General features: G+C 39.1%; 1 protein-coding gene across 1 annotated transcript in view; it reads left to right on the top strand.

Moving 5' to 3' along the window:
* AMPD3 (adenosine monophosphate deaminase 3) overlaps positions 1 to 25,589 on the top strand; it is a 34,762-nt gene extending 9,173 nt beyond the window's left edge. Inside the window, 16 exon segments of the mRNA XM_086613584.1 lie at positions 2,160 to 2,289; positions 12,280 to 12,474; positions 12,713 to 12,812; positions 12,815 to 12,843; positions 13,358 to 13,432; positions 13,434 to 13,522; positions 14,707 to 14,798; positions 14,801 to 14,832; positions 16,362 to 16,525; positions 18,609 to 18,729; positions 20,175 to 20,259; positions 20,262 to 20,347; positions 21,463 to 21,573; positions 23,154 to 23,210; positions 23,212 to 23,235; positions 23,237 to 25,589. Coding sequence (XP_086469710.1) covers positions 2,160 to 2,289; positions 12,280 to 12,474; positions 12,713 to 12,812; positions 12,815 to 12,843; positions 13,358 to 13,432; positions 13,434 to 13,522; positions 14,707 to 14,798; positions 14,801 to 14,832; positions 16,362 to 16,525; positions 18,609 to 18,729; positions 20,175 to 20,259; positions 20,262 to 20,347; positions 21,463 to 21,573; positions 23,154 to 23,210; positions 23,212 to 23,235; positions 23,237 to 23,371 — 1,525 coding nt within the window. The 3' untranslated portion in view covers positions 23,372 to 25,589.
* The last annotated feature ends 1,403 nt before the right edge of the window (positions 25,590 to 26,992 follow it).

Raw genomic sequence — 26,992 nt, 5'->3', positions numbered from 1 at the left:
TGAACCTTACCTTTTTTTGTTTGGCCTATGCTGAATTGAGGTTTTTGAACAGTTGTCTGGAACTCCTTCATGTTTGCTCTTCTCTCGCTGCATGAAGAGAAACTGCATATGTAGAGCATACAGAACAGAACAGCTCAGCAACATAAATATTCAGTCTGATTTGTTCCAGATGTGAATTAACTGCTCAGGTGCTGGAAAACTGATCCACGCATGCACAATTAAAATAGGTCTGAAATTTCCCAGAATCGTCAAACTCTTGGGAAATCTCTAAAACCCAGAAAAATAACAACTCTAGTGCAGTTGCTGACACACGACAAAGCAATGTCCTTGCCCAGTGCATAATGAAAACATGTGCGTCCAGTTTTTAAGTTTATTTCCCAGCTGAGGACTGGAAACATTAAGGTTTCTCATGGCCTCAACACCAAGAAAGGAAAAGAAATCACCCTAGGATGGAACAAAACAGGAACCTGGATTGTTCTTCCGAACTATTTGCCCCGCTTGCCAGCACTGCATTCCTGTCCTTCTGCCTTTGAGAGGTCATTTACAATGGGACAAGTTAGTCACACCTGATGCATTCTTTCCCCGTGGAGTCTGACACCTGCAGCATTATCTGTCTGCCTTGCGCATTGATAGTGGCAAAGCAGGTGGGTTGAACGGAACTGTCCCATTCCTTAAGCACTTTTTCAAGAGCAAGAGCCTGTGCTTCCACCAGCATGATCAGCGCTCCTGCTTACAATCTGAGCTAGCTTGAGTATACTCGTTTACAGTATGCAATGCGTAGATGCATTTCCAGTTCCAGCGTGTGATATTCCAAGAGTCATATATTGAGAGGATTAAAGGATAAGGAAGAAAAACTTGAAACAAAAGTTATACTGAAGACCCTTCTTTTTGCAGCTTTTTTTAACAGTCTTTGTCAAGAAGCCTTAAGAAGGGCCTTGGTAGGACATATTGGAGCCCTCAGCACCTTTGAGAATGTAGGAGCAATCATCTGCTTCTTTCACTTCTTCAGGTTAAGCTTTTGCAGGCTGATTCACACTCTGATAAATACACACAAACCAAAAGGAAAAAGTATTTTCAGTAATCCTGTTGCATAAGGTCTTCGTATGGTATTGTTTCCTTGCTTGCAAGGAGTGCTTTCCTGTCATTTAAGTCTATCACACGTGGGGCTGCTTGGAGATCAAGAACCCATTGTTCTTTAGTCTTTGCTGTTCTCACCTCTGCTCCTCAGTCTTCTGGCCTCTTGAAATAATAGTATAACCCTACAAAGACTTCCTGCGGTGGGCAAACAGGTCTTGACCAGTATCGGATACAGTGAGACTGTTTGAATCAGAGTTTCAAATCCATTACAGGATTTGTGTTCCATTGAAGAGAGCTTGTCAACAATAAAGCAGAAAAAAGAAGGCTGACTATTATGTTAATAGTGCTACAAAAATATTGTAGATTCAATAAGAAGTGACAGATGGTGAAGAGAAAAACCATGTCATTGGTTAAAAATAGAATGGGAAACATAACAGAAGATGAAAGTGAAGACAGGAGTAGGCAAGCAGGAACAAAAAAGCATGATTTTTCTAAGAGCAGAAGAAATTATTTTGGAAAAAAGTATTTCTACACAATATATGTGGTTTTTAAGGCATCATAATTGAAATATCAAAAATGAAAGTATATTGGATCTTACCTTGGTTTCTTATATTCACATTGTAAAAGCAAAGACACTTTGGGGAATTTTTTTTTCATTATTTCCACAGTGAGTAAGTCTGGATTAGAGTTGTTTCTGTTACATATGAGGTGATCTGCTCTATTGGAGATACAGTTTCAGAACAGTAGAAATTGACATCACATTTTATTATAGGTTTTATGCTTTCTCTGGTCATCATTACTAAAAGAACTGCAGTTGATGCACAGACACAATGGTAACAATACTTGGACAATTTAAAGGGCATAACGTGGTTACGTAGAGTTCTGTTTGAGGTTTCACTAATAATGCTGGTCTGAAATCATTGCATATTGACTTGTCTATTTGTTAACAAGATAAGAATGGATTGGTCTTGGTCATCATAAAAGAAATTATTTGTTTTTACTGGGAAAACTTTTCAGTTCTTTATAAACTTGAAATACAAATAGTTTTAAGTTACAGTTAATTTTCGTATTTTCTTTTACAGAAAAACATATTGTCATCGGAGGCTTAACTTTTTAGAATCTAAATTTAGTTTACATGAGATGTTAAATGAAATGTCGGAATTTAAAGAACTAAAGAGTAATCCCCATCGAGACTTTTATAATGTGAGAAAGGTAAGTGTGAAAAGGATTAAAAGCATGACATTGTTTTTAGTAGGAGTTCCAGTAATTTTGCTTTTCTTGTGTGAGGTGTAGATGATACGCATGAAGTGGTGTGTGCATACCACTCAATTGAAATATGATATTTTACAAATATTAACATTTTTATACATGGGAACACTCCAGGAAAATTAACTTGAATGTAAATGGGTTAAATGGATTATGCTAAACTCATCTGTTTACTTATTCGGAATCAAAGCAGCTAAATCATACGTAGATTGCTTTAACGGAGTGAAACAGAGTCAATCAAATGAAGCTCACTTGGATGATGAATAAAAATATCGACATGGATGGTTAATTAAGTTTAATTAATTCACTTAAAGATAGTCAAGTGCATTTTCCAGCTTTCATGTAGGTAAGTTATACTAGACAGCAGCAAGAAGAGCTGCATAGATTTTGGACAAAAATTTCACTTCATATGGAAAATACGTGTTTAAATACATGTCAAAAGAACAAAGACCTCTCACAGAAACTGAACTGAGGGTTCATGCTGCCATCAGTATCAGTAAAAAATGTCTGTGAAATATTAAGTAAAAAGTCTGTTACTTGAGTTATATTCTTAGCACTTAGATACACTGGGATGTAATTAGGAGACAGGTAGGGGAATCAAGGAGCTGATTTAATTTCCTGACATACTCACACACAAGGGAGCTTTGTTCAGTTCAAAGCATGGACGCAACAGTGTTATGCTGCTTCGTTTGCTTCCTTTTCCTGAAGTTAAGAGGAAGTTACTGGAGAGATAATGCTTCAGTTTGATAGGTGAGATTTCTTCACAAAGCAGTAATTGTTGCTGGTGGTTTTAACCACTTCAGATCCATTTTGCATTGTTTCTAGATCCAACTGGAAGAGGTAGTCCTTATTTTGTAACTTTGTAACTTAGATCAATACTTTAATCCTTATTATGTTTTGGTTTGCTAGTACATCAGAAAGTCCCTTTGGCATTTCCCTGTAGTGTCCAGTGTGCTGGTACTGACTGTTTGCTACTGTTACAGTAATAAACTGTCAAATACAAATTCTGCTGAACAAAAGTGTTTCATGAATCCTGTCTATCACAGGGCTAGAAGCAGATGAGTTGTTAGGTAAATTCTAATGAATTTCACACTTTTATCTGTTAAGTGTATGGATGAGAGGATATATTAGGATACATTAGGTCCTCAAGCAGGAGTCAAGTGGTAGACTCTGCTCCTAACTTGACAGATTTCTTGCATAACCCTGGACAAGATATTTACTCCGTGACACGTTCAGATAAAACACTTCACCAGCTGACAGAGAGGTTAATAATAAAACACATGGCGACTGAGAGGTGCGAAGGACAGAGGTGTGGAGCAGGTAACTGCCTAGACAATGTGATTACTGAGAAGCTCTACTTAACAGGATTGTACTTGCTAAGTTCAACTGTTGATTCAAAAGCAAATGTTCAATGTCTCTTAATTATTTTCTAATTATTTGCTATTAAATAACCCAATCTACAAGTGGGTTCATGTTCAAAAGCACAAAATGGCAATACCCACATTCGAGAGAGCGGAACAAGCTTGCTCTTCTCTGGCAGAGACGATTCCTACTGCTAGTTATTGCTTTAAAAATTCTTTCTGAATAGAGTTAATCTTGCTTGAAGTAGTGTTTTTATGAAGCAAGCTTACACGTAGCATTTTTATGAAGCACCTTCTATGGCAAGTAAACTGTGTTGTAGATAGAGTTCCTGTAAGCCCCAAAATACTCCTGTTTTCCCTATGTCTTGCTAACCCAAGTAATGTTTGGATCTGTAACTTCCGTAAGTGCTTCCTCCCTAATAACAGTATCAGCAGTGAAACTTGTAATGTCAAACAGACACTTCTAAGGCTTATATTTTCAGGATGTCTGTTAGTCAATCCTAAACAGTGTGTACTGCTCATAGGGAAAGCAAGCCATAAGATTCACCTCCCAAAAGAGCTGTTACTGAAGTTGTCTATTACATCCCTCAGACAGTAGTGTGGAGATCCTGGTATGATCTCTTTGCTTAGAGAGCAAAGAGCCAAAGTAACTGATGGAAAATGCCAAAATTAAAACAGTTATGAATATAGTGGCAAGGTCCATCAGTGAACATGTATTACTGCATTTAGAAATGTGGCCAGCATTATTTGCTGGTGTGACAATCAAAGGTTATTGCTCTTTTTTTCCCCTTCTCCCTGCCCCTTCCCTGCTTTTTATCCTGATTTAATAGTTTTCCTCTAGTGAGCTCACCTATTTAATAAATCCCAAGATAAGGCTCCTGTTAAATAAGGGAAATGTATATGTGTGTATTACACATGGCACTTAACCAGAATGCAGTCAAAGACATGTTTTGCACTGATCAAGCTGGAACTGGCAAATTGCCCTTTAATAACCAGACAAATGTTTCTCTAGATAGACAAGAATCCACAGGTGGTAAGACAGTGTGGCTGGCTCCACTTGGCTCCCCACTGGAAGTGGACAACTGTGTAGGAGAATGCTAACTGTGGAGAAGACTCTTGAGCCTGCCATCAGCAGGGCTCTCCCACGTTCTGCAGCTGATGCATAGCAAAGTGCAGTCAACACAGATTCTCCACATAACTCCTGGGTTGCTGCATTAAGGATGAAATTAAGTAATAAGAGTTTAGCTCTACAGCACACAAACTCAGAACTTAAGTTTTCGCCTTTGTGTGCTAGGGTGTCTTGCCTTCTAAAGCAAGTACATGAGTTTTTTTGAGTGGGGCTTCCAGTAGACCACTGTGCCCAACAGCCTCAGGTAATTTGGAGCCGATAGTTCAGTTTTTTTAGCTGAAATACACCTTCAGTTACACCTGAATATTATTTTACCTTTATTAAGATGTTGCTAATTGCAGGAGGCATTTACTATGCCTTCTCGGTCTTGGAGCCATTCTTGTTATTGGAACTTTGGCTTGTCTCTGTTGTTCTTTCTAGGGGGGAAGTTGTCTTTTTTTTTTTTTTTAAAAAAAAAAGGCGAAGCCAAGATATTTGTTTACCTAACATATATTTGCTACTTTTATGAAATATATCTATGTACTGCATTGGTAGGTGCCCTTCACTGCAAATATCTTTGATATAGTTTTCTAAAGATGAAAAAATGACAGCCTAAGCCTCCCTCCATATTCTTTCTCTCTTTAGCCATTATTTCAGTGTGTCAGCAAACCAAACCTGAGGATATGTCATAGCAGTGACTTTAACACATCTTATTCTGCCTACAAATTCATTAGCTGAGATGCCCAGCCTTGTGTGGCAGTAGACCTTTGGCTCAGGCAGGGTCACTGTGCACAGAAGAATGCAGTTTCTGGAGTAGCTTACACAGCCCTGCTGAATATGTTGCAATAGCTGGTTGCTGCTGTGACATACAATTTAGTCTAGATCATTGCAACTCTTTTTTTTTTTTAATTTTAGAGTATTGGTTAGACTAGACAAAAAGGAAGTAAATTCTAGCTTTTGCTTGTGACAACAGGGTTGAAATATCACTTGCTATTTCTGAGAAAGGAAGTTAGAGTGGGGTTTTATACTATATACTCACAAGATCTCACAAAATACTGAATGAAATGAGAAGATGTTTGATTTTTAAATGTATGATTAAAAGCCTGATGAGTGAACGGTGAATCCATACCTTAACTTCCCTGAACTTTGATTTATTCTGAAGTTTTGTTTTGTTTTGTTTGTTTTTCCCCAGTAGCTACTTACTGACTTTGCTGATGAAATTAAATTTCATTGCATAAACCAAAAATGATAGTGAATGAGAAGACTTAATGAGTTAGCATCAAAGGACAGGAACGCCTCTGTGCATCTCTGTTAGCATTCCATGTAATGGTGGCTTACCACTGTTAACTGGCAGCAAAGTTGTATTTTGTGCTTTCAGAGCACCGTGCATGCTACCTCTCCCCTCCTGTCTTGCAGAGATACTGAGGTAAATTCTTATTGTCTACCCTCAGTCTTGTAAGTGAGCACAAAGTAATGATCAGGTAGAAAGCTATCAATCATTATAATGCAAAAGTTGTATAAAGACCATAAAGAAAGCTTTTCCTCTCTCCTTTATTTTAGTAATTCAAAGGACAGAAAAAGAAATTTGTTTTTCTTCACAGCAGTGTATTTCTGTATTCGTGTGAATACAAACATTATATTGTTTGATTCTGTGCATTTTGCAATGAGTACAGCCAAACGAGAAGCTGGGGACACAAGGATTTCTGGTTTCTGGGTTGCTCTGGATGCCATAAGCATGAATTAGACAAGCTCCTGAAGGGCTCTGCCCAGCTATAGGGACTATTTCAGCTGCCAGGAGCATTCCTGTGCTACCCTAGGCCACAGTATTTTGGGTTTTCTGCCTCTTATACCTGTTACAGAGCTGGAAGGAAAGAATCAAGCTCATTGTATAAAGCTGTTGCATCCTGTCTGAAAAGCTGATGCAGTGTGAATACAGCAGTGAGCAGGGAATCTTGCAGTGGCATATGGATTGATTTTCCTTCAATCCAGCATTGAAGTAAAGGCTGCAGAGGATTCAGTGTAAAGTTCATGAAGCTCTTAGCTATTGGGGTAGAAGTATTTACGAGTTGAAGTGTGTGCGTTTAGAAGATCAGGTAGCTTGCAGCTGTGGATGCTACTAGTCTATGCACTGGAAAAGCTTAATATCATTAAAAGAGCTGCCCTTGGCATTTGTTCTGCTGTATTTATCACTTACTGCTCTGAATCTAGAGCATATGCCTAATTCAGTGCACCACTCGATTTCTGATGTGCACAGATAAGCATCCATAAAATAGATCTGAGATAGATATTTTGTGGATATTTGAGAGACAGTGGAAAGAAAGAGAAGCAATGCAGGAAGATGATGGAGGCAGTGTGGCTTAGGGAAATTGGTGCTGGTGAGACATGATTTGAAGGGCAATGGGAACTCCTTCAAGCTCTAAGTTGTACACAGAATCATAGAATCGTTTAGGTTGGAAGAGACCTTGAAGATCATCAAGTCCAAACATTGACCTAACACTGCCACTAAACCATGTCCTAAGCACCACATCTACATGCCTTTTAAATACCTCCAGGGTATTCCTGGGCAGCCTGTTCCAATGCTGGACTACCCTTCCGGTGAAGAAATTTTTCCTAATGCCCAAACTAAACCTCCCCTGGTGCAACTTGAGGCCATTTCCTCTTGTTCTATCACCTGTTACCTGGGAGAAGAGACTGACACTCACCTTGCTACTTGACAGAGAAGTCATTGACAAACCCTGCAGATGAATGGCATGGGTGGTCAGGTCAATAAGGAAAGGAAAAAGCTAGTCTGAACTGAGAAAGTGCAGAGGAAGACAGGCTGGCTTCGTTACATGGAGAACTACTGAGTGAAGGGAATTCTACCAGCCTTTAATTGAAAGAAAACCGATGTCCACCACTGCTTGAAAGAGATGATGGAATTAAAGGAATTAAGGAAACCTTTGTGTTAACCATTGTTTTCATTTGTTAAAAGGTGAGTTCACTGAAGGCGTATTCAATGTTCCAAGATAGGCTTCTGTAAGTCTTTGTGTTTCTTCTTTTCACTGAAGATTAATGTGGCCTTGAGTAAAAGGTTCCTGCTGGGAGGAGGGGAGAATAAGAACTGCAACAGGAAATTTGGCTAAAGGCATACAGCCGAGGTTTTTTCCGCTAAGGGGGAATTGGGCTGGAGTGGCATTGTAACAAATTTGAAAATGCAAATAGAGTGTTTGCAAACAGACCTTGTGGTCAGGGCTTGTTACTCATGGCCCGGAAAAGCCTCAGCTTGCTTCACGTTTGTATGAAGAACAAAATAATAACAAATAATAAAATAATAAATGGGACTGATTTTGTCTTTTTGGGGGGTAGGGAGGAGGCAAAGGGGGCATTTGTCACTGTTACATGAACTCAGTCTATTCAAATTCTTTTAGTAGGTGCCTGTCATAATAAATAAGAATGGAATTAGTAACAATTTCTTAGCATGATAACATTTCAAATAATAGTAATAATAACAACGATAATATTAATAGCAAAAAAATCCTGAACCAAATCAGACCGTATAAGCTATGTCTAAGGATTCTTATGATTAGATGCTTCGTTTAGATACGATGCCACCCTCAATTGTGAAAATGTACAAAAGCATACACACTAATTAATTATGTGCTATGGCAGGTCAAAGCTCAAGTCATTAAAACCTTCCAAAAAGTTGCATTGCTTCTGAAAAATAATGAAAGAAAAACTGTGTGATACTCTGTAAGACTTTTGTTGTTGCTAAAGTTGCTGCTTACCTAAGGGTTGAAATATTCTAGGTAGTTAAAAAAGGTAGCCAAAGTACTGCATATTGTCTGGAAAAATCATGAAAGAGACTCCAGGAAAGTGTTTTTACTCTTGGGAAAGAAAAATATTTAGGGAGAGGTAGGAGGGGAAAAAAAGTAAAATCTTTGTTCTCAGAGAATAAGCCTGACGTGCTCAGCTCAGCTATAGAGCTCAGTGTGATGTGGTTGCGGGGACTGGAGAGGATTTCATAGAAGCTTACTGAATTCAGAGGCACACTTGAGGCAAAGGAGAGCAGGACTTTAAATGAGATGCAGTTACTAGGGTTATGTGATCTCTGCATACAAACAAACAAACAAACAAGAGAAACAAAATGTCTCCTTGCTTTCTGTCCTCGCCCTCCTAACAGTAGTGAATTCATGTTGGTTTACATAAAGAGGAAGTGTTCTGTTTTCTTGTTGTGTTTTGTTTTTTTTTTTTCAGAACTCATTAATTCCAGTAGCTGAGCCACCACTGGAACTAGTGCATTGAGAAATTCAATAAACTACACTTATTTAGGTTCCCTACACCTGGTATTCTATGCTTTTGACTTGCTTTTCCTGAATGTTTAGAGCTTATAAGGCATCTATTAACTGTTAACTTCACTCTCCCATGTAAGTTGACCAAGCCTAGTAGTGCGTAGTATTTCATTGCTCCAGGAAGAGTTTGTAGTAAACAATATTTGTTTCTAAAACAGAAGACACTTATTAGCCTGAGTAAGCATATATATGATGCACTTGGGTTCAGATGCCTACACAAGCACTCTGAGAGTGTAATAATACATTTTTTATGTTTACAACCTGTTTTTACTGGTTTTTACTGGTTTAGACATAGCACTGCTTACTGTACGTTAGTAACGTACTTCAGGTTGTGTACTTCGAGACAGTACTGTTTCTGGCATTTTCATTTAAAGTGTCTAGCATATTTGAACTAGGCAGTGATTAACACTTAAATGTTAATCTTTAGGATTCAGTTTATGTCCTGGTCTTTAGTGAAGCTACTAACAATCACGTGGAGATAGATTTATCCTTAGAAGATTGCGACAACTTTTGTACGTATAAACTACAAGTTAAATGGCTGCATGTGCCAAGTAAAACAGTGGCGTTTCTGAGGACTGTATGTCGTAGCATAAGCTGAGGTTTATGTGGCAGTAGTATGGCTGTTACTCGTTCAGGTGCCCTGTGATCTATTTCCTACTGATCTTTGAAAGCAGATCAGGACATCAGCTACTTCTGTTGGTGGAATCTGAAAGCTGCAGAGTCACTACACAAAGGGGAATGCACTGGTCTCATGTTGTACATGTCTGTGTTTGCAGTTTCCTGGACAGTAGAAGAGTCCTGGATGAGAGTCCTTGCAGAGATGTAGGTTCAGTGACTCCTTGTAGTTGGTTTATCTGAGAATTCCTTTTAGCATGACTTCCTGCATACAGGCTATGCAGCTCTTGTTGGGAGTGTGTCACTGTGAATGCTTGTTACTTGCATCCTAAAAAGCACAGTGCAGTGGGTTCAAACTGTTCCAACATAGTAAGTATCTTTAGAAACTTGTATCTAATCTCAGCATCCAACCTTTGGATCTTTTTACATCACTGCTTGTGAGATTGAAAAGCCCCCTCTCTGCCTCATGGTCTTTTTTGGATGTATAAATGCCTGTGTAAAGTTGATCAAATCAACTCTCAAACTGCACCTTGAAAAGCCAAATAAGTTTTATTTTTACAGTCACATGGCAGTGTGGGCTTTTCCAGCTCCTATTTCCTTTTGTGACATTTCTTGGAATGTTGTCAGTATTTGGGTTTTTTTTAAACCTTTAACTGTAGACAGCAAAAGTGGGTGCATTCTGACAGCTACGTTACCAGTGTTGTGCAGAAGCAAGATTATTTTGTATTTCTGCTGTGAAGCTCCTTTCGTACTCTGTGTGAGGAGTTACAGCAGCCCTTTCCACTACACTTTCACATAAGACTTCATGATAAAGTGTTACTTAAAGGATTTCAAACCATCTCCTACCAACATATAGGACAGTGCAATGTGCAGCTTTTTAGACTTACTATCTGAACCATCCTGTCCCCGCTATACATCATCTTGAAACTTGTATTACCAACTGACTGTCTTGCTTCCTACTCCTTCTGCAGAACTATTCTGCTGGTTGGTCTTGTAAGACTTGTCTCCAGTACCAGGCAGTTGGTGCACAAAGCAGATGTTAGAAATAGTGAAAGCTGGCGATTGCTTCTGAGCGCACCCTGTGCTCATGGCCATCCCTGTTCCAGGTAGGACCTGGCTGGACGAAAATGAGCAGCTTAGCAGCCAGGCTGCAGCACTGTGGCTTCTGGGTGAGCCAAAACTGCTTCTACTACGGTTCGGCAATCTGGACTTGAAAGCAATTTCAGAGGCTGTCAAGCCGTCCCCAGGGCTGTTGTGCTCATTAGGTGTCAACTGTGAAATCTAATCAGAACAGTGGTTTGGTTTGGTTTTAAATTGATAGGAATTTGTTGGTAGAGTAATTTCATTGTTTTACCTAGGACATGCATTAGGCTGTTTTGTTGTTCAGTTTGAATTTCTCAAGGAAATTCAAAGCAAATGGACCCTGGAGCAGCAGCTCCGCTGCTCCACACACAGGATATTGCTGGGCTCTTAGATTCCTGAAGACCACTGTCCTAGCTAAGGCTTATTCTTCCCGTTCAGGTACTTGGTTCTTAGGAACTGCAATTAGTATTACCTGCCTTTCAAACAAGCGGAAGTTGGGGAATATACCTGGTTTTCTTCTATTCTTTATCTGTATACTTAAGATAATAAACCCTTGACTGCAAGAAACTGCAACGGATTCATTTTACATACCTGCTGGAGGCACCTAAGGAATTGCACGTACTGAAGGGAAAATTAGATCAACAAACCAACCCCAGATCTCATTGGTTGTTTTTTTGGATTGTGTTCTAATATAGCCTGCTCAAATAGCAGTGCAAGCTTCTGAGCAAAAGAAAAGCATACCTGTGGAAACCATTTGGTTCTTGTCAGGTTTGTTTTTTTTTTTTAAATGGGACTTCAATAAAAAACTGCAGTACTCTCAGCCCTTCTGTGAAGCTTGCACTTCCCTTAGTGTGTGAAGAGATCTGAAGACACTGAAAAAATCTGTCAGCATTATGACTTGCTGTATTATAATTAAACCTAGAAAAAATAGTGACAAAATCTCTCACATTTACATTCTGTAGTTCTAGCGACCTAAGATGTTTCAGGTGGTTGAAATACAAAAATGACATGCTTTTGCAAATGGCCGAGAATTCTCAGGTCCTTTCAGTCTGACAGGAGGGTTATAACTACAGTCTGTGACTAGAAAGACATCATTGATTCATGGATGAAATAAAAGGATACTAAAGGATCAGGGTGTCCTTTAAGGAAGTATCAAATTTAATCTGAACCCAGGTTCTGTGATTGGCACTTGAAAATGTTCTTATTTTAATAGGAAACTATTAATTGCAGACTATTTTGATTATTGTCCTGCTTATTGAATAATTCCTCTAAACCCACAATCTCAGGGTTCTGAAACATTTTGACTTGCTTAGGCACTAATCCATTTGTTACTTAAGGAATATTTTAGAAGGCTTTAGTTGTTGTCACTGACATAGATACTTCGCTAATTTAAATTTATGTATATAGATGATGAGCATGAACAACCTTGTTTGGATTTCAGGTTGATACTCATATCCACGCTGCTGCTTGCATGAACCAGAAACACTTGTTGAGGTTTATTAAGCACACGTATCAAACGGAGCCCAACAGGATTGTTGCAGAGAAAAAAGGCAAGAAGATGACTTTAAAGCAAGTCTTCGAAAGCCTTCACATGGACCCTTATGACCTCACTGTAGACTCTTTAGATGTCCATGCAGTAAGTCTATTAAAATGACAAAATAAAAGAGAAAAAGCTAAGTTTTCTAAGTGTGAAATTCTGGTTTCTACAGTTTTTGCTGTAGAAATGAGAATCTGAACTCATGCATTACTTCGCATGTTTGAAATAAGTTCGCATAGGCTTTTTCTTTTCTGGGTATTTTATTGCTAGGCAATTTAATTCATAAACTATTGTGTGTACTTAAAACCATGGTTGTTTGGGTTTTTTCCTTCTCCAGGGTCGTCAAACATTTCATCGATTTGACAAATTCAATTCCAAGTACAATCCAGTTGGTGCCAGTGAGCTGAGGGACTTGTATTTGAAAACTGAAAACTATATTGTGGTGAATATTTTGCTCGTATGGTAAAGGTAAATAAGTTTCAAGCTTTTCCAGCTGTAGAGAAATGAAGGTTTGTAAAAGATTTGTGATGTCATAATCGTATTTAGAGCTTAACTTGGTTAAGTGATGCCAAGTATTGGGCTTGATCTAGCAATTCCTCAGAGAAAGACTTCTGGGAAGTCAGCCACTGCTGTTTTCTAAATAATTTTATGAGTTAGAAACTCATACGCATAACCTGTGTGTGGTTCAAAGCACAGTTGTGTGCAGTTTCAAACTAATGGGGAGCAGCCAAGGGGCAATTCACTGGCTTAATAATTTGTTAGGATGTGGTTGGCTAGTGGTAGCTGCTAGGGAAGGAGGAGAATAGAATATTTAGATGCCTAAAATAAAATAATGGATCAATAGACGAGAGATTCCCTTTATCTTTTAAGGGTGACAATACAGAGTTATGTCTGGTCAGAGATAATACAATGATAAACATACTACTAGCTGTAAATGATCGTCAGTGTCCATATTAAAGCAAAAATATTTATTACTTAATAGGAAGTAGCCCGTGAACTGGAAGAAAGTAAATACCAGTACACAGAACCCCGCTTATCCATTTATGGACGGTCCTCCAGATGAATGGCTGAACTTGGCAAAATGGTTCATCAAACATAAAGTTTATTCCCCTAATATGCGCTGGATAATTCAGGTTCCCAGAATCTAGTAAGTAACCAGGAGCTCTTGGTAATTTTAATAGTTTGAAATCATACCAATGATTTGCTCTAATTTCTGATATTTTTTAGATGGTTTATGAACTGTCCTGTAGTTCTGTTTATATGCAACAGCCTGGGAAATTTATTCTTGACCATTGCTGCAATTTTCCTGACAGGCTGGGGGTGGAGGACAGGAGATGGAGTTTGAATCTACTCTTTATGAAGCTATTCAAAACTATTGTGAAATATTTGTAGATTTGAAGATTCTAAAACCAAAAGTTACAACTTGGTGAAATTAAGCTACATTCAAAAGCAAGTTAAAATACAATTTAGTAATGAAAATAAACCAACTCTTGAATTCCACATTGGAGTAGAAAATGCTCTGTAAAACTGTTATCATCAAACTTGCTCGAGATCGGTGACTAAGTGAACTTGGAAAGGCAACCAGATTGCTGATTTGCAAGCTTAAATCAGTACCAGTTCCTCTTCATTTTTAAGCATCCTTTGGGACTTCTTAATGGTTCTTTGTTTCTAATACTGTGTATTGTAGTACAGTCTCCCATGGTAATTTCATCAGCCTTAATAGCTGAGCTTCATGTTTTGAAATTTCATAGTTGGAATTTAAGTAGAGAAAGAGCTGTCATGGTCACATATATCCCCCAGAGTGTGTGTCTTGTTAGGGAGAAAGTCTCTTTCCTTTAACTTCTTATGTAGCAATTTCTTACATACATAGTAGAGTCAACACTTTCATTACGTCATGCAGTTAATGACACACTGAAGTACTGTCCCTCTTTTCTGAGAGGCTCACTAAAGCAGAACATTCTACTTTCATTTGGAGTAGTTATAACTTTGGAAAACAGAATCTTTCATGAGAGGTAATTCCGTATCTCCCCTATTAGTACCTGGCTTCCTGTAAGGGAAAGGGTTGCTGTTCTCGAGACAGCATCTACCTCTGCATACTGGGTACTTCTGGAGCACTCGGGAGCTTCTGCAGAGCCTCAGTGAAGCAGAGTGCCAGGCAGTGCAGGAAACAGCACAGAGTCAATCCCTGCCCTGACATAAAACTTTTGAATTTCTGAATCTTGGTAGAACTGAAGCTGTAGAATATGCATAAATAACAGAAAATATGAAAGTGGAGGAAAATATAAGCTGATTAAACAATGGTCACAACTGTGTACATTTTTTCCCCTTCAGTGACATATTTAGGTCAAAAAATATTCTGCCTAGTTTTGGGAAGATGTTGGAGAACATCTTTGTACCTTTATTTGAAGCAACAATCAATCCCAAGACCACAAAGAATTGCACCTTTTCCTCAAATATGTAAGGTATGTTGGGATTTTCTGTCTCACATGAAATGGATCCTCTCCTACTGATAAATTTTGTTTGTCTACAGCTGTTTCCTGACACTCAAAAAGCTTTCACCTCCACAGATTACTTGTAGTACCATTTTAAAGCCTTGACATAAATTAACAAAAGCCTGAGTAAGGTCCTGTTGCCAAATAGTTGCCATTTATTTCCTATGAAACAGCTCGACAGCTATTTATTTGTGCTTTCAGTAATCTTTCTATAAAGAATGACCAAAAAATGTTTGCATGTTCTTGTGCGGAGGGAACATCCTAATCCAGGATGTGTATTTTGAGTTTGCCTCTGGGACTGGCCTCCAAAAAGGGAGTCAACTGAAAGGAAGCATTGTGTAGATCCTGACGGGGCTCAGGAGAGAGGTGGGGATGTAGCTGCTGGGACATGATTTTTTAGGAGAGACATTCTTAGTATGCCCCAAGTCAGAACTCCGAGGTTTCCTGGGAGCGTCCTGGCCTTCAGCTGCTTTTCAAATAACAAAACAGATGAGTTTAATGGATTATGATTTGGATCTGAGGGAGTTTCACAGGCCTTACACCCCCCATAGGAGTCTGAAGGCTTTTGTGCACTTGGGCCTCATGTTTGTCTCAGAAGAAAAAAATAGGTGATGATTCCTTCGAGGAAACATGATTCCCACTGTCTGCATGGTATGGTAGGAGAGCAGAGCAACAGCACTGCTAGCATGAGGAAGGAAACAAAGAAAGAGGACTGGATGTTTTCTTTGTACAAGCAAGTCCTGAAGCAACAGTAATGTGGTTTAGCCCGGCTGACAACTAAACACCACGCAACCGCTCACTCACCCTCCCCTACCTCCAGGGGTTGGGGAAGAGAATTAAAGGGGAAAAGGGAAGCAGACTTGTGGGTTGACATAAGAACATTTAATAATGATGATGATAATAATAATAATGATGAGTATATATATGTATAATGATAATAATATATACAAACAAGTGATGCACAGTGTAATTGCTCACCACCTGTCCTGTCCCGGACTAATGGTCCCAAAACAGTTAAGTTCTGATACCACAATCCTGGATAAACGAGAGGCCTGAAAAGAGAGTGAGAGCCCCTGGAAGAGCAAAAACCCCTTCTTTCTGGTCAACCCTCATCTATATAGTGAGCATGACGTTGTGTGATATGGAATACTTCATTTGCCAATTTAGCCCTTAATACCAAGGCTTAAGTTCAAATCGTAAGGGAAGTTGTGGACCCCCTGTCCCGACTATGCTCCCCCCCAGCCTGTTGTGCTCCTGCACACTGACAAAAACATGTCAAGCTGAAAAGTCCTTGAGGTCTCAGTGCCAACTATAAACAGCAGTGTGCCATCAACATTCTTCTGGTAGTAAATCCCAGACTAAAACCAAACATAGAGCTCTTCTAGCTGCTAAAAAGAAAAACTTAACTCTGTCCCAGCCAAACCAGTCTTACCAAAGTAACATTGAAGTTTGCTTCTTGAGAACACTGATTTCTGTGAATCTCTCTCACATCAGGTGACTGGCTTTGACAGTGTTGATGATGAATCCAAACATAGTGGCCACATGTTCTCTGACAAGAGCCTTAACCCTGACCTCTGGACCAGTGAGAAGAATCCCCCATACAGCTATTATTTATATTATATGTATGTGAACATCATGTTGCTAAACAACCTTAGGAGGTAAGTTGTCATTTTTCTCTTTACAAACTTCCAGAAAGAAAAATCAATAATCTTGGTCTCAATCTAAGTCTGTGTCTAGATTATATATCTTTTGAAGCAAAGGTTATCTTGAATTATTTTAAAGAGTCAAGAGGAGTGTGTGAGTTATTTTGAAAACATTTAACTGCAAAATAAATTCAAATGAAATATTCAGAAATTATAAAACATCAGTTTAACATCTTGGTTTGACGTTTGTGTGGATTTTTGTTTTGTGAATTCCTTAAACCTGAATGTATCAAACAAAGCAAAAGAAGAGAACCACAAAATTGACTTGTTGACCTTTGCCTGTATTCACAGTGGATTTCCAAATACAATGTACCTCTTGGTAGCTTGCTATCTCCTTGTAATTTAAGAGATACAAAGTTATGTTGTGAAATGGTGGTTTAAGGGCTGCTGCTTATCAAAGACAGACAAAGGAGGACACAATTACAGGGTGTCATTACATCACATTAATTACATCTCGCTAACTTACTTTAACATGCTCGTTGGCTCATTCAGTTTTGCGACTTGAGAACGATGTCTAGGCAAGAAATGCAGGGAGGTACAACACTGAATGTGACATCGTGACTCTAAAAGCAGATTTTGGCATCAGGCTCAATAAAGCCTGAAATTCAACTCGAAGTTATGTTCCTGACTTTGTGGCTGACTCGTGGAGTGATCCGCACAACTGATTCAAATTCAGGCACAGTGAGGTTATCCATTGATATCACAGTGTCTCACCTTGCAAGGATTTGGTTCATTACTGTTCATAAAACATTTCGGGATTTTCTTGTAGGAGGTACACAGATCTGTCATTTTAACAGTTCTTATTCAAGTTAGCATTCAAAATGTTATTTCTTCTCTTCCACTGCTACCTCAAGCATTTCTTTCTCTACCCCTATGGAATTAAAACTCATAATAAAAACATCCACCTTAAATTACCTTGTACCTGCAACCAACAGGCCTAGTTGTTAATTTTAGTTCTATCACGGAAAGGACACAGTACAACAGATATAGAAGTCAGCCCTTTCTCCTGACTTCCTTTAGATTCTCTGTAGTCTATGTTTTTTCTTTTCCAAAGACAGAAATTCTGTCAGAACTTATGCATTCCTTCTTTACCTCAAGATCATTTCAACTACAGTTTGAAAATCTCCTTAGCTAATCATTAAATATTCTTTACAGCTAGGTGAGATGACACAATTCATCAATGAGTCAGTAAACTGTTGACCCTGTTAAACATGTTGAGCATTCGAGGCACCACAGCCAGTCCGTTACAGACTGGTTTATACTTTCAGCAGTATTAGCGAAGTCAGCAAGGATGCCTCACATCCATTTTCAGCAGGAACGTTACTAAACATCCATCCTAAAACTGCTTTATACTGTAGCAGTCCTTGTTGAAATTCTTTGTTTTGAACATCTCCAAATACTTATGGGACATTTGTCTGCACAGTATAAACAAGGTCTATTATAATTTAAAAACCAGCACCATTTTTATATAATTAAAAATGAAATAGTTCTTGAAATTACAGTGTGAAGACCAGTGTGATAACTAACACTCCTAGATCACCTCTGTACTACTGAGGGTGTGGTTTTATGCTACACTTAACCTGGTGATATGGCAGGTTGTCATCACACTAGGTGGTGTTAGCTAACTCTGGGCAATGTGCTTCCACTTCTTCCCTCATTTTGAACCTAGGAATTATGTGGCCACAGGTTGCATCGGTTCACCTAGCTTTCCATCTGCCAGTTCCCTCAACTGAAATCAGTTCAATAACTGTTCCCCAGTAGCTAAACAATTGCTAAATGAGATGTAACTGGGGAAGGAAGGAAGAAGGAAGACACAAATACGTCAGGTGGTGGAAAGAGCTTTCCTCTCAATCCATTCCATGCCCTGACCCTTTGACAGCAGCCCACAGGTAGGCCTGATTAGATGTCACATCAAACTGTATGAGAACGTGTAACTTTTAGTTTATTTTTTTTAATTCCCATATTCATGATAATTATGTACAAAATAGATTAAGAACAGTGCACTTTTTGTTAGTGGAACTTGCTTTAATCTCCTCAGGGAAAGAGGCATGTGTACTTTTCTGTTTCGACCTCACTGTGGAGAAGCTGGGTCTATCACACACCTTGTATCAGCCTTTCTGACAGCAGACAACATTTCTCATGGATTGCTCTTGAAGAAGGTATTGCTTGGTTGCTCACCTAAACCAATCACTATCTGCTTTGACATCAGTCATGGTTCAAATAGCAGTCACCAAATTGACTGTATCTGAGCAGCCCAAAATTAATTTTCTTAGCAAGGCACAGGTAACTCTTCAGTTTTATCAGAAATAAATAGCTCAGCTGGACTTCCTATTTCTTATTTAAGCTACAAAAATACATTCACTTTTCCTAAGTGAGTATTTTAAGGCTATATCTTATAGGAAAGATAGCTGTTTGGATATGTCAAGGACTTGGCAGCACCTGTTTTGGTTACTCCAAGCAGAGCTAAAATTACATGGAAAAATCGCTTAGACTTGCGAATACTCTCTGGCTTAGGTCCCATAAGAATGCAAGGAAAGCTCTAGTTTCTTCTGTACTTGGACAAAGGTCATTTTCCCTGACTGGCATCCCTGTACTTCAAGGTTCATTCAAAAGTTCATTAAGGCTTTTATTATTTATATCTAGAGTAACTGGGATCACTTGATCAAGAAATTTAACACAGCAATATTTTATATACAACTTGATTGTTACGACAGGGCAAACGTTATCATTCCCAGTATATCAGTTAACAAAAACCATCACACAACGGATCCCCAGGCCACCGTTTTGTAATTAAAGTAATTGGTCAGTGGGTGGCAGACTTGCACTGAGTTTATTGTAATTTTTTGAAAGAATTCTCTTCTAAGTTGGATTTTGTGGTTAATGCTGGAAAATTCTCTCTGTGTTTTTTCAACATATTCAAGAACAAAGAAAAATTTGGCCTAAAATAATGTCTGATCTTATGCTCAGAACAGGAATTCCTAAAATTAGACTCAGACAGAATAAGGCTGTACATGACCAAAGCATTCTTTTCTTCACACTCTCCTGTCTGGCACAGCAGACAATATAATAAAGACACTTGTTAGGTGCACAGGTTGGCTAAGCCAGAAATAGTAATAAAGATGAGGTGAACACAGATTATTTATATTATGTGCAACAGCAACGCATGACTTTTAATAAATTAAAACTTCTTCTGCTCCTAAAATTTACCTCTTGGACTGCAGTTTTGAAAATAACACATTGCTTAGAAGTTCCTTCACATCTGTTACCTGTGACCTTCAGGTTTTGGGGGAAGGTATGCAGTTAGTATCAAATGCAGTGCCCTTAATAATCATAGATATTTACTAATCTACAGTATGTTAGTCACCATATTTTATAAAGATGACATATATGTTGAAGAATGCAAATGATTTTTATAAAGATAAGTAACATTTAAAATTTAGACTTCTAATATTTTCTAAAGAAGTCAGAGTTTAGTGTCAACCTCAGGGTTTTTTTTGTCTTAGTCCCCCCTCTGTAGTGCTGTTTCCTTTTTATCCAAGCAAAATCCTTTTTTTTTTTCATTATTCCATTGTACCATTAAATGCTGATTGTGTTTTGTTTGCAGAGTCCTGTCCTCCAGTATCTCTATTATCTTGCACAAATACCCATTGCTATGTCTCCACTTAGTAACAACAGCCTGTTCCTGGAGTACTCAAAAATCCACTACGGGAATTTCTACACAAGGGACTTCATGTCTCCCTCTCCACAGATGACCCTATGCAGTTTCATTATACCAAGGTAAGAACTGCAAAAAGCACCTGTCTTTGAATCTGGCAACAGTACCACATGGGCCCAGAATGACCTGAGAGCTATTTCATGTCATCGCTTAGGATATAAAGTTTCATGTCTTTCCGTCACTTCATTCATTATTCTTCCTCATTCTCAGTCTGCTACTCACTGTTAGGTTTCAGGGGGAAATGTCTAATTTCCTAATTATGTTCTTTGTACTCTTGCCTCTCCAGTGTTGGCTGTTGAAGTATAGAATGAAGGATGAGGCTGAAGGGAGGTTGAGCCTTCATAAACAATCCTCTAGAGTGCCAGGAAAGTCCAGTTTCCTTACTAATAAATCTGGGGGAGTACATTACAAAAACACCATGTGGAATCTGACGATGACGTATAAGCTGTTTGCTCAGTGAACTGAAACATTCTATCCCTTGGGTGGCCTGGCAGGACGGAAATGCCGGTCGCTGGTTCTGATGCCCCAGTTTTGTTGTTGGCACTGACCTGAGTCATGCTGTGCCTTAGAGTGACCTGTACGTTGCTCAACTGTCTGTGTTCTGAGGACAAGCTGAGCTCTGGTGTGCTCCACCCAGGCTTGCTTCTGGCCTGTGACATGCCTCTGCTAGAAAAGACAGAGAGCTTCTAGGGGGCTTTCTGCATGGATGTAACGCGGCACCAGCCAGGTTACACATAGTTGTGGAAGATCCTCAGCTGTGACAGCCCACTAGAGTCAGACCCAGCCTCCTCGTGCGCAAGGTCAGAAGTGAGAAATTGCCCTGCTATCTGCCTGTGCACATACTCACTAAGACTAGATCCTCCAAGGTGTTTATAGACCCTGGGATCTCACTGGAAATTGGCTAATAAATGCCTCTAAGGACCTGGACTGCAGGCTGCAATTTCTTAGACTAAGATAACTGGATACCCAGTGTCTATTAATTATTTAACGCTGCCCTTGGGAAATTTGAAATAAACAATTCTGTTCATTGGTAATTGTGATGTTAAAGTCTTAAACCTCTAATTTTTCACAGCTATCTAAAGAGCATTGTACCATTTCCTTAATTAGTAATGAGTACATATCCTCATTCACATCTTATTACATGTAATTTAATGTCAAACGTATTTTGGTGATACAGGAAGCTCTCATGGAAGAATATGCTATTGCAGCCCAGGTGTGGAAACTAAGTACCTGTGACTTGTGTGAAATAGCAAGAAACAGCGTACTACAGAGCGGATTGTCAGATAAGGTAATCACGGGAGAAAAAAATATCTTTTGTGAATATTAGAGCAAGTAGGAACTGAGGAGTCAATAGTCTGAAAATTGAATAGTAGGTGCTCTTGCGGCCCAGAAGGCCACCGCGTCCTGGGCTGCATCAAGAGGAGCGTGGCCAGCAAGTCGAGGGAGGTGATTCTCCCCTCTACTCTGCCCTCGTGAGACCTCACTTGGAGTATTGCGTCCAAGTTCTGGAGTCCCCAACATAAGAAGGACGTGGACCAGTTGGAGAGGGTCCAGAGGAGGGCCACGAAGATGATAAGAGGGCTGGAGCACCTTTCCTATGAGGACAGGCTGAAAGAGTTGGGGCTGTTCAGCCTGGAGAAAGGGAGGCTCCGGGGTGACCTTATAGCGGTCTTCCAGTACCTCAGGGGGCCTACAGTAAAGATGGGGAGAGGCTGTTCAGGAGGGCCTGTTGTGATAGGACAAGGGGTAATGGTTTTAAAATAGAGGGAGGTAGATTCAGGTTGGATATTAGGAAAAAGTTTTTACCATGAGAGGTGTAGAACACTGGAACAGGTTGCCCAGAGAGGTGGTGGATGCTCCGTCCCTGGAGACGTTCAAGGCCCGGTTGGATGAGGCCCTGAGCAACCTGATCTAGTTGGAGATATCCCTGTTCCTTGCAGGGGGGTTGGACTAGATGGCCTTTGAAGGTCCCTTCCAGCCCTAACCATTCTATGATTCTATGATTCTATGATTCTATGTTCTATGTATTTGTACACATCCCTGTCCTCTTTCCTGCGATATTCACAAACTATCTGCTAGACAGTCTGACATTAAAAGTATTAATGTTTCTTTTTTCCTCTCAGTTTTGTTTTGGAATTCCCAAAACATGCAGAGAGACCAGGTGCCTGTTTATACTCAGTTGTGCTTTTCTCCCAAACCTTTATTTGGGTGATACCCTCTGCCAGTAATTTTATACTTCATGTCTTGCATTGAGTAAAAACAAATGGCCTGTCATAAGCACAAGATGTTTTTGCTTGAGAAGGGTATATACTACAGAAATATTCTGGTTTGGAGAGGCTACCAGCTTACATGATTTAATCCTCTTTTGGCTTTAAAATTCTATAAATCCATGGCTTTCTCTAGGTCTTATTTTAGAGCATCCTCTCTTCCATGTCACTTTTCAACATGCCTCTCAAGGAGCTGGCACGTGAAGGGGCTTTACAAGTATATTCTGTTGTTTCTCTTCCGATATTCTCTAGTGACAACTACTAATTTTCCTCTTGTGCAATGTTTGTTTTAACTAACAAAAGAAACCTAAGCCTCTTTTTGACTTCTTACATGAAGATGTAGTAGTGAAGACTGAACACTAGCACAAAGGGTTTTAGCCAGCCAGACTGAGTGGCACTGCGGAGTAATTGATATATAAACTTTGGCCTTAAAAGCCTCTAAAACTGGTTTAAGACTCTGAGGTAAAGTTCAGTGGCCAGCTGGTTGAAGCCACTCTTTTCACTTGCACTGGAGTCATTCAACGAACAAATACTGAGTTATAACAATAAATCAAAGCAGTTGAACTGACTTCTTCCTTTTTACTTTTACTCCTGTTCACAGGAAAAGCAGAAGTTCTTGGGGGTGAATTACTGTACAGAAGGGCCTGAAGGAAATGAACATTCGAAAGACAAATGTTGCACAAGATCCGGATGGCCTTCAGGTACGAGACACTGTGCAATGAACTTAGTTTCCTGTCTGATGCTATGAGAACAGAAGAGATTTCTAACTCTGTCGAAGTAGTTACAAACAGAAAGAAACCCAGAACATTTCACTCTTAAACAGGATAAGATGCTAATTAATACTGAATCATCTGTTGCTGATGCTACCAAGACGTAACTGAACAGTACGGAGAAAAGTAGAGTATCTATGGAAGGTAAACAGCATTTGCTGTTATCTTTTACTGCATTATTCTCATTGCAAAAATTTCAGTTTCTACAAACATTAGGCTTTGTGAGACTGCTGTAAATATTAAATGCAAACTCACTCAGAATCATGTAATATTTGTTTCATAGTGTCTTAACCGTGCACTGTATTGTAGCTTGGAAAACAACAGAGGATGTTCCTAGCACACCTGTGAAATGCACCTTAGGGTGCTGCAGATGCTGACAGTACACATGCACCTGTTTTGTCCTGCCAGTGTCAGCAGCAATCAGGGCACTTAGCACTCGTAAGTTTAACCCTTTATTCATCAGCAGTTTGTAGAGGGTGCATAGTTTTGAGGCTACCCTTTCATTCTGGAAGGTGTTCTGATACAGTTTTTATCTTAATGTTTCAGCAGTTATACTGGAGAACAAGAAAAAACAAAATCCTGTAGTCTTGTTTAATGACTAATTAATTACTTCCTGTTGTCACATAGGATGCCTGTGAAGAACAGCAGATTAATGCTTTTTAATGTAGTAAGTAGAAAACATGGTGTCAAAATCATCACTGTTTTTTTTTGTTGTACGTTGTAATAACGAGTCTAATTACATCACGAAAACTTTGCCTTGAAAGTTGAGAACACTTTTTTATTGCTTTGTAATGGGAATATGTGGATATGCCAGTTCAAATTACTTGGAAATTTATGCAGATAATTTTGGTTGCATGTAAAGAGAAATTTTTTACTTGAACAAAGGAAGTGTTCTTATGAATCAGTGGTAGAAACTCCAGACCTGGGTTCTGGTTCTACTTCTGACATCTTTTTACACATTTGTTGTTAGTTCGTATTTATTCCATTGGAGCTGAATGAAAAGTCAAACTGTCTATTTATACAGAAGCTAACCCACTTGAACATGATTTGAAATTACGTATTTATGTTAAACTTTTTATTTCTGAGGGAGTGGCTGCTAAAATGCAGGTACTGGAATATTTATAACTTTCAATCTTTTTTCTATTTGAACATCCTTCTTAAGACACAGTACCACTCGTTCAGAAACAATTAAAGGTACTAACACGATAGCATCTACGTATTGTAGAAGCTGCACATAGTTTCACACCAAAAAAGACTCGAGAGTAGGGCAGCAGAGAGTGCTGATGCCTGTAAGACCAATGTTCCAGAACTTAATTTGAAGATCTGTAGTCCCTAAGCTCGCATCTTGAGCCTATGGTTAGAGACCTGGATCTCTAACATATAATACACAGGGAGGTTAGGCATCTTAGAAGAGTAATTCAGAATTAATTAATAAAAAGCAAATAACGAACACGAGCCAATTAAACCTCACTAGACCTAGAACCTTCCATGTTTTACTACATCAGACGTCTCATGCCACTCCTATTTCTTAGGCCAGCCCATCCTCCTGGGGCTTGGGCATCTACATCCTTCCTTTCAAAAGCTGATCAGGTCTCACTTTACCCTGTAAGTGCAGCCAGAACTGGTGACATCACCAATACCAAACAACTCTTTAATGGCATAAATGTATATATGCATTGAAGATATATATATACACTCTCCCCTCAGGCTGTGGCAGTTCAAAGCAGTACCTACAAGGACACTTTTTAAATGTACCTGCTGTCCTGAATGGTGATTGCAGGGAAATGGCACCAAAATTAAGGGAAGGATCAATTCCTCATCACCTTCTATAGCTGCGCAGCCATATAAGAACCCCGTAAGAGACATTAAACCTAAAGACCCCTAGGAAGCAGCCCGGAAGTAAGGCTGCTCTGAGGGAGACCAAGGCACAGGAGCAGGGTTCTGGCCATCCAGTCACCATTACAATTAGCCAGTGTCATGCAGAGGGAGCTGCAGTGATTGCCAGACGTTCTCCATCCAAAATACCATCGCAGACAGATGGTGGGAGACTTGCCTTTAGCCCTTCAGTGACCCAGCCTAACATATGCAGTGTTCAACTCCTGCCAGATTTTGTATTCCTTGTGCAGCTAAAAGTTGTGTGAAACTGTGCTATGCTGCTCCATTGTATGAAAATAAAATTGTCCAAAGTTCTCAGTCAACAATGCCTATTGGCCTCACTGTTAGAAACTTTAGCAGCTCGTATAATGTATTATCAAGACTGGTGAGTGTATTTTCTTAGGATGAGTCTGAAAACAGTGCTTCAAGCATTATTAGCTGCATAAAAATGCAGGCGTCTTGTTTTCGGTAGTACAACTTACTAATAAATTTGTATCAACATAACATTATTTACCTCAGAAAGCATCTGGTCCAGGCTAAATAAGCAACATGCCTGGGTTGAAGAATTTTAAGTATTTTTATGTGACAAACATTGCTTTACTTGGGTTGTTTCACCTGAAGATTCCTATTAGCAATGTTTTGTTGTCACTTACATTTATTATTTAGTTTTCTTAGTAGTATACTCAAATTTGTATATGTTTAGTACCTTTTCAGCTGTCCTTACCTCAAACACGTCAGGTTCTAATATGTAGCTCTTAATAAAGAAAAAAAAAAAAAACGCAACTAGATTTGAATATTCTGTTGATGGACAGTAATTGGGGATTTTGTCAATAACAACAATAACACACAAGTGGCCATTACCACAAGTTCCGCTTTCTGTGCTTCCTTGGTGCTGCTCTTAAGGATAATTGAGCTAATAGTGTTATATTTAGCGAAACAAATCCACATCCTTTCAAGCTTCCACAACTACATTTCTTTTGTAATCTCTGCCCTTTGTAAGGTTACACTTTTGTTGTCATGTGTGGCTGTTCAAAATAACCTTGCAGATAGGTAAGTGATGAAGGGCAGATCTAGTGCTGAAGTGTTACTGACGTGTGAATCACTGTTGTACACACGCACTCAAATGCAGACGGGGCAGTTTGCTGATCCCCACCCCCCCAGCAGGGCTGAGATCAAATCTGGTTCCACCACAGCTTATGTTTGACTCAAACAGGAAACAGAAGGAGACTAGAACAACATCATTGTAGGTGGTGATTGGGGCACGTGCTGCTTCTGAATGGGAGAATATCCTATTTCTTCATCATTTCATTGGTGTTAAGATTTAAACGTTATTCAAGACTTCCTTAAATGTTAGCTCAGAGCATTTTATACTTCCACCTAAAATGGTTAATTATGGTTATTTGATGTTTACAACATATCTACCCGAACAATTTCTAGTGATGCTCTTCCATTCTGTTACTTTAGCAAACTTAAGGCATTTGCTCCACCACTGGATAATACAATTTCTTTCTCACCCAGAGCTACTTTATCTTCTCATATCATTGTTCTTTACCTGCAGCTAAACCTTTCTGTTCTATTTGCCTAGTTAAAATGTCAGTCTGAAAAAGGTGGGTGGGGGGAGGGATGTCTGTAAAAACTGTTTTTTTCTTTCTGTGCCTGGGTTAAATGATGTTTATCTTTTGCCTCTTGTGGAAGCATTAAGCATTACACTAATAAATAAATTACAAAATTATATGGGTTTTTTTGTGTGTATACCTCTCAATAAAGTTATAGCTGCTCTCAATCTCCAATCTCC

Source organism: Tauraco erythrolophus, chromosome 6, assembly GCF_009769465.1.
Source record: "Tauraco erythrolophus isolate bTauEry1 chromosome 6, bTauEry1.pri, whole genome shotgun sequence".
Classification (NCBI taxonomy): domain Eukaryota; kingdom Metazoa; phylum Chordata; class Aves; order Musophagiformes; family Musophagidae; genus Tauraco; species Tauraco erythrolophus.
This window is presented reverse-complemented; position numbering and strand designations above follow the sequence as displayed.